This window comes from Copadichromis virginalis, linkage group LG1 (genome assembly GCF_057382275.1).
Source record: "Copadichromis virginalis isolate Kocher_CV1m ecotype Utaka linkage group LG1, C_Virginalis_male_GT1.1, whole genome shotgun sequence".
NCBI lineage: Eukaryota > Metazoa > Chordata > Actinopteri > Cichliformes > Cichlidae > Copadichromis > Copadichromis virginalis.
This window is the reverse complement of record NC_140618.1, coordinates 40196525-40204392: the sequence shown is the minus strand read 5'-3', so window position 1 is coordinate 40204392 and position 7868 is coordinate 40196525. Positions and strand designations below refer to the sequence as shown.

Genomic DNA, 7868 nt, shown 5'->3' with positions numbered 1-7868 from the left:
TATCATAAGAATCAAGAATCGCACTAACTGTGACATAAAAAATGTGGCATTTTACCCAGCTAACTATTTTAATTGGAATTATGTTTTGTAAAATATATTTTTTGTTTTTATTTTTTGTTTTTGAAGGCTCTGATAGGATAAATTTCTTAGACAACCAAGAAATTGAGGCACTAGTAGCTAACACTGTATTTTAAGCGAAAGCATAATTCTGGCAACCACTACCAATCAGCAATCAGAAAACAAAAATAAAAATAATGATGAGGAAAATGCAAATAGTTCGTCCAATCTGGGAATCACATCAGCTTTAAGTAAATCATGCTAGCTCACTGCATGTGACAATCCCACCACCTCCTAACAAGATTATGTTGCTGTCATTAGAAGGACCACATTGTGTGATTATTTCATCAAGTGTCTGAATAAAATTTGACCAACTAATTTAGTTTGTGTGGCTATTTCTGTGTGTATAGATTAATAAAATGATTAGGTTCCATTCAGTAATCCAAATCAAGTGAGTAAACTTTGGAAATAAATCAGGAGAGGATACATACACATTTCGGTAGTAGAACGACTTTTAGCAGCTATATCTTGAAGTAATCATTTTCTGTATGGCTTTATCATCTCACATAACTGTGGAGGACATTAGGCCCCTCTTTTAACAAAAGAAACTGTTTATTGGGCTTGATTGCTATTTAAAAGTCGGTGCTATAGTTCGGATATTTTTTCTTTTCTTGTTGCATTACACAGTTTTACTAAAGTAAATGACTCATTGTCTTGATACATGCTCAATCATCCAGGTAAGTACACTGAAAAAAAGGGATTGGCCAGCTCTTGGATTTACGTAAGCATCTTGCGTGTATTTAACACAATTGCCTCATGCTTTAAAGTTAAGTGTAACTACATAGTGTAGAAACTACATGATATGCAGAGAGGCTAGATTAAATTGTTTATATCATGTTCAAGTGAAGTAAGTCAATAATATATCAATGTTAAATCCCACGACCACGACACTGCACGGGTTTCAGACTCGCGCTCTTTAGATCGTGGTTTCAGGAAGGCATCCATCTCAGTCAAGTCGAGCAGCCACCTCTACTGTTTTTTACCAAAAAAAGTAAGTTGGGTGGTTGTTACATTAAAAAAGTCTAACTTGTAATTTGAACACAATAATTTCATGTTTCTATGAACGTAATTAAATCATGAAGAATCTGTACGAAATTCAACAACTTAATTTGTTCTTGTTGAGATGAGCTGATACAATCTAGTGAGAGTGGTTAGTTGCTGAACTCATGAAATTCACAAGATCGCACAAGATTTCAAACTGCAGGAGTTATAAGAGGCACTACACACGCACCACGTGCATGCTATTGCTATTGCTATTTATTGTGTATTATTACAAAACAAAACAATTCTGCATCAAATACAGGAAATCATAGCTTTCCTACATTTCCTAGATTGTTGGCATGGTGGTTAGTGCTGTTGCAAATGGTTGTTTGTTTCTATGTGATAGACTGGTCAGCTGTCCAGGGTGTACCGTGCCTTGTAACCTATCACTTCAGGGTTATTTCCCAGCCCTCCTGCAACCAGGATAAAGATAGAAGGATGGTAGTTGTTGAAGACCCATTCAATTTTTATGGTAACCAGGATCTAGACTTTGTTGAACATTATGTAATATGAAGACAGCATGTAGTATTTAAGTGACCAAGTAGTATTGGGGTAAAAGTTATTGAATACTGTTGAAATAAAATGACAAAATTGTGAAGGATTAAAATATTCCAAGAGCTCAACTTACTTCATCTGAACATGTTTCAATCGCATTTTATGAACACAAAATGCACAGGTTTATTGAATATGAAAAAGTTGTGTTGATTTAACTCAGTTGTTTAAGTTTCTGGTTTGTAAAAATGCTGCAGCTTCAGTGGTGTGGAACTGGTTTAGCTTTCGTCCGTCAGATACACAACAAAGCACAATTTTTGGTAGCGCATGCTAGCAGGCCGTCGTTATTACCGTGTTGTATGGAAAATACGGCACACTTAAAATCAACCCTTTGAATTTTCTGAAACTCGACAGAGCCCCTTATAATCCCGTGCGCCTTATGTATGAACTCTGGTTGTGTTTACTGACCTCGAAACGGTTTTATGTGCACGGCGACTTTGCTAAGCTACAAAGCCGCACCGCTCGATGGATTGTCGGAGCATTACGGCTATCGTAGGCAGGCGCCTCGCGGAGTGATACGTACTGCACCTCAACATGATATTACCGTATTGTGTGTGTATAACCTCTTTTTAAGTTTTGTGGATATTATACATGGTTATGCTGAGGATATGTCGGCCAGTTTCCACTGGAAATGCCTTTTGGTTAAACTGTCAGCGAGGAATTTGCACTGTTACATTTTTATATAACTTTAATGGACATAAAAAAACAGCTGCTTGTTTAAGTGAAAATATATTGATGGGGTTTTTTGCACTAATAAAGTTGTGGAGTTGTAAAGTATTTTGTCTAGTGTCAGTTATATCGTCAGTTATATCGTTATCGCAACTTTTCAAATGTATATCGTGATGAATATTTTTGGTCATATCGCCCTGCTCTATTTCCAGGTCATTCTGAAGCAGCTGGTTGATGCTGCGAAGCACCTGGAGGATAAACACATCTTTCACCGGGACATCAAGAGTGAGAACATTCTGATTGAGACCGGCTCAGATGTACCGCGTGTTCGTATCATCGACTTTGGACTCAGCTGCTTTTTTAAGGAGCGGTCGCAGTACCGCCTCTTCTATGGTAACATATTCTGCTCTTGCTCTTCACAGATGTCACAGTTTTCGCCTTTTGTTTTAGAAGAAATTGCAATTGTGTCTGTTTATTAGGTACAGAAATTTACTCCCCTCCCGAGTGGTACGGGCGCAGTTGCTACAGGTGTGGACCCACCACGGTATGGCAAATGGGAGTGGTTCTGTACGAAGCGCTTCATGCGGGGGACTTTGACACCACGAGCTTCCTCAAAAAGCGCCTGAAATTCAAAAGACATCTGTCCAAAAGTAAGAAAACGTCACACTTCAAGACTGACTGATGGCTTGGACCACTGGAACTATCATCTTCATGTTTTTTCTCTTTCCTTTCTTTCCAGACTGCCGGGATTTCTTGGACGCGTGTTTAACCAAAGTCCCGGAGACGCGGCCGACGCTGGAGGACCTACAGCATCACACTTGGCTGAGATAAGCCTATCACACACACACACAAACGCACACAATTCAGACGTTATCATTTATGTGTGATGTATGAATTACCTTTCTTTTTTTCAGGAAAAATTTTTTTTAATTGGCCCACTTTAAATTTCAGTGTTTTGGAATTCCTGTAACCCCCCCAGCCATCCCAGGAAAGGGGATCTCTCTTTGAATGGGCTTTCCCGAGGTTTCTTCCCGTCAATCTGGCCCCCCCAGGGGAGTTTTTCCTCGTCTTCATAGAGAGCTTGGGCTGGCTCAGGAGCTCCATCAAAACTGTCTTTATTTAATTACTCAAATGTAATCATATACTTTAAAGTAATCAAATAAAAAACAGTAAAAATCTAAGACTTGAAGTAAACTTCCATTAAAATAAAACTTGTTTAATTCATCTTTGCTGAGGATACTGTGTTATTACTATTTCAAGGATTACTGGTACCCATCCCTACCCATCACTAGGGAACAGAACAAACCAGACATCAATTACAACAAAAATGACACTGACCCAGCCAGCATGACTCGTCTGCCTTCAGAAATGTTTAGCAATATTACAAACTGGGTGATATGCCTTAAAGTAGCTTGTCATGTGTTCAGCATTGTCACAGGCTACATTTTAATTAAAACCACAATCTAGTAATGTTCTGTCTTTAACCTTCCTAATTTGTTTTTTGTCCTAACCTAACACTAAACTGCCAGTGAAAACAAAAGTTACATAAATAAAGAAAATTACGGTCTCACACAGGAGTCAAACCCTAGTTTCTAAATGATGTCAGTAATAGGAAATTCTATCTTTAAAAAAAACCAAATTGTTACACCACTTTGTCAGCCTCGCTGGCGTCAAGAATCATTAGTATGATGCTAAAGCTTTAGTAGAAGTTGCACATCAGTTGGTGTCCCCGCCCCTTATCCCCCTTAAAATCCTAACTTGAAGATGCAGAATTTGCTTCCTAGTAATATGGATGTCATTCATGAAGGTAATACCCAAGCAAATAGCAATTTTATTATGATCTGTGCTGCAGTTGTAAGACCGGGCACTCGAATCTTTCCTAAAACCCTCTCCCCACTCCCTACTGACATTGTCGTGATGTTACTGCTTTCTCACTGCAGTCATGCAATTTATTCTATAAAAAGCTCTTACGGTGTGTTCACACCGAACGCGATAGACGCGAACAGAGCGTCAGGTTTAATTGTAAAGTCAATGGAAAAGCGCGATGACCCGCGATTGCGGCTCCCGCGAAAATTCGGAAGCAGATTTGTGTCGCCAAAACGCCAAAACGCCTGAAACGCGCGTCAGTCTAGCGCGTTTGGAGCGTTTGACTCGCGAATAAAACCACGCGCGTGAGTTTTTGTGTTGCATTTTGTGCATACGCGCGTTACGCGTCTACCTGGAGTTGGAAAAATCTGAACTCCAGCGTCAAATCGTGCCGCGACAACCAATCAGGAGCCTGGTGACGTGGCTGTGACCTAGGTCAAAGGGGCAGATCCAGCCAAACCCCTTCATTCTTCAATGGAAGGAAGGCTAATCAACGCCGTAGCAAACAACCTGGAGCTGCACGACACCAGCTGCTTTCTGGACCGAGACAGGAATATAAAGGACCGAGCTTGGAGGAAGATATGTGAAGGGCAACCTGGTTCATTCATTTCTCTTAAGTTTTCTCTTAAGTTTTCGCTGACCCGGGGAAGCCGCACAAAAGCTAGCAAGCCACCGCTATTTTCCCACTGACGTACAAATACCGTTCTGCTTTCATGCATGTTGTCATATAGGAATATATTTTCTTTATTAATAAGCAGCACACAGTGGTCCCGCTGTCACTGCTTCGCTTTTCCGCTGATTTTCTTTTTCTTTTCTTTTTTTTGCACCGTACAGCATTGCATTCTGCAGCCTGATTGACAAATCTGCTCCGTGTCGTGTCTCCTGCGCTTGCCAAATTTATCATGTTTGGTTTTGATAACCATCACGTCCAATAGAAAAAACAGCACAAAAACACCCATAACTATGAGCCTCATTCGGAAATAGACACCTGCACCGCGAGGGGAAAGGGCGCACGAAAGTGGCGGGCAGATGAAGACAAAACGCGGCATAATAATACTTTTACGTTTTGCAATCTACAAAGGTTTGCACTTTGAGAATCAATTGTGAGAACTGTGACCAATGTTCATGTGTGTGGGGAAAACAGTGTATAAAGTGCGTGGCCAGGGGCTAGTTATTCTGAGAACCCCTGCTGCAATAAAGGAGGGACCACTGTATATACTTTCTCTGATTATATTCAACCTGTTAGCATTTAATACTGTATTGATAGAGCCAACTGATTCTGCAGCAGAGCATCCCCTGTTGCTTCTCCTGGCTCCCCAGTCCCTGAGCTCCTGCTGCTGCACCCACAGGTATGTACAGCAAGCACTGATACCTTTTTAGTCGGTGGGATTGCCTTGTGATCACCTTTACTAAATATCTACAACCAATCTGATTATATCCTGTTTTTGTTTTTTTTCACTGTTGAAATTAAAATCTAGTAGCAGTCTTCTCATTTCTTTGTGTTTTGTGCTGTTTTACAGGCCCACAGAGGAGGACGGCTCCAAGGCAGATGAGGGACGGGTCCCAGGACGGTCCATCGGCGGTGGAGCTGGCCATCCTGGAGTCCCTGAAGAGACCACACCAGTCTCCAATGGAGCATTTCCTCCTCAGCCTTGTTCCTGCTCTGGAGAGCAGCTGGTCCTTTTTATTCCTGTCTCTCTGTAAATACTTATATTTTATATATTTATGTTTAATGTTTTTCTGTTTGAGAATTTTAATATTATTTCAAATAAATTTTTATAATGACTAATGTCTCAGTTCTACTACACAGCAAATGTTGGCACACAACTTGACACATGTAGAAGTTATTTCATATTATACTAATGACAAAATATACTAATACAGTGGGATGCAAAAGTTTGGGCAACCTTGTTAATAGACATTATTTTCCTGTATAAATCGTTGGTTGTTACAATAAAAAATGTCAGTTAAATATCATACAGGAGACTCACAGTGATATTTGAGAAGTGAAAAGAAGTTTACTGGATTTACAGAAAGTGTGCAATAATTGTTTAAACAAAATCAAGCAGGTGCATAAATTTGGGCACCACAAAAAAGAAATGCAATAAATATTTAGTGTATATCAAAGTGTGTGTCTCCTATATGATATATGGGGTGCCTTTGTCTGGACGTGCTTCCCATCCAGAGCTGCACAGCACAGAGGAAAGTTCCAGCGCTCCTGGAATCCCTCTGTGATGGACCGCCAGTCTCCAGGTGAAGGCGCAGCCATGAAGTCGTCCACTAGAAAGTCCCAGATGGCTGTCGCTATTTTCGACGTCGCAAACATTTTCTTAAAACCCTACCTCTGTCTGGAACTTTATACCATATTTTCTCTCGTTTTGGTGGCTTTAATTTTACTTTAAATTGTAATTACAATGTTGAGAAACTCCCTGTAAAGCTTTCATCCTTCCATAAGCAGGTCCTCTTAGCGTGGACCCTCATTTATAAACACAACTTCTCACCTCACAAATACCTCATCTGGAACAACAGAGAGATTTTATAGAAATCTAAATCACTTTTCCTGGAAACTTGGCTCCAAAATGGGATCCTATTGGTGGCTCAGCTGGTTAGTAAAGAGGGACAACTACTTACTTACAACGACTTTATTGCACTATATAATTTTCCAATCAGTGTTCAGGAATTCTCAATGGTGCTTGGTGCCATACCCTCAGGGACTTTAATGTTATATAAAAACACTGACAGCTCGATCTCTACCTCAGTCACTCTCCCTGATCCAGCTGAGTCACCAATAGGAAAAATCTGCTTTTCACAGGAACTTGGTAACAGCAATAAGAGAATACGTAGTTTATTCCAAGAAGATATCGTCTCTCTCCCATATATAATATCTTATTGGAACCGATATGTTCCAGATATCAAGTGGAAGATAGTCTGGATGGTCCCCCATAAATATTTGATTGTAAATAAGGTGAAAGAAGTCTCTTTTAAAATTCGACATAAATGTTATCCAGCCAGTCACTACATGGCCAAATTTAAAAGGGACATAAATACTAATTGTACTTTCTGTGGGGATCATCCAGAAACTGTGACACATCTTTTTTGGTACTGTTCTTTTACACAGAGATTCTGGAAGGAATTTAGCAGCTTTGTTATTGTCCATATTTTAAGGGAGTTTTCTTTACGATGGGAAAATGTTTTATTCTGTTTCTTTAAGTTCCCCAAGAAGTATGAGAAATGTTTTTTTATGATAAATTTCTTAATACTTTTAGCTAAATTTTTGATCCATAAATGTAAGTTTACTAACAAAACACCATATTTCTGTCATTATTTTAAGGATGTGCACATGCACATACAATCAATATCAGACTGCACCAACAAAAAGGCTCAAAACAATATATGTATGTGAATTTTTGCGTGTATTCTTATAATTGTTACCTTTTTCTTTTACCCTTGGCTTTTATATTTATTTACGTATTTAAATATGATTTTTTTTAAAGTAATGCTGCGAGATGGACAGTTAAATAAAGGTTTCATTGAATAAAAAAAAGATTTAAAGATGACTGGTGGCGGAAGCAGAGCACAGACTGTCTGTGAGAATCTATCGCCATCGTGTGGTGCAGAGATAT

The 7868-nt window shown here is 39.4% G+C and overlaps 1 protein-coding gene across 4 annotated transcripts; it reads left to right on the top strand.

The window, feature by feature from the left end:
* The first annotated feature begins 540 nt into the window (after positions 1-540).
* LOC146719278 (serine/threonine-protein kinase pim-2-like) lies at positions 541-6497 on the top strand. 4 transcript variants are annotated; one of them, XM_085462857.1, is made up of 5 exons: positions 541-794; positions 2592-2772; positions 2859-3029; positions 3119-5594; positions 5766-6497. In XM_085462857.1, the coding sequence occupies exons 1-4, from the start codon at positions 759-761 to the stop codon at positions 3208-3210; spliced, it is 480 nt and encodes a 159-aa protein (XP_085318983.1). In that variant the 5' UTR covers positions 541-758; the 3' UTR covers positions 3211-5594; positions 5766-6497. The 4 variants fall into 4 exon arrangements, with proteins under 4 accessions (XP_085318983.1, XP_085318996.1, XP_085318990.1 ...); XM_085462870.1 differs by lacking the exon at positions 541-794 and adding an exon at positions 1462-1630; XM_085462864.1 differs by lacking the exon at positions 541-794 and adding an exon at positions 1814-2262.
* The last annotated feature ends 1371 nt before the right edge of the window (positions 6498-7868 follow it).

Excerpts from the sequence above, each read along its gene's own strand:
- LOC146719278 (XM_085462847.1), top strand. The coding sequence starts at position 2,541 with ATGTATATCGTGATGAATATTTTTGGTCATATCGCCCTGCTCTATTTC. Across the intron at positions 2,773-2,858 it reads GCAGTACCGCCTCTTCTATG|GTACAGAAATTTACTCCCCT; the intron begins GTAACATATTCT and ends TCTGTTTATTAG. Across the intron at positions 3,030-3,118 it reads CAAAAGACATCTGTCCAAAA|ACTGCCGGGATTTCTTGGAC; the intron begins GTAAGAAAACGT and ends CTTTCTTTCCAG.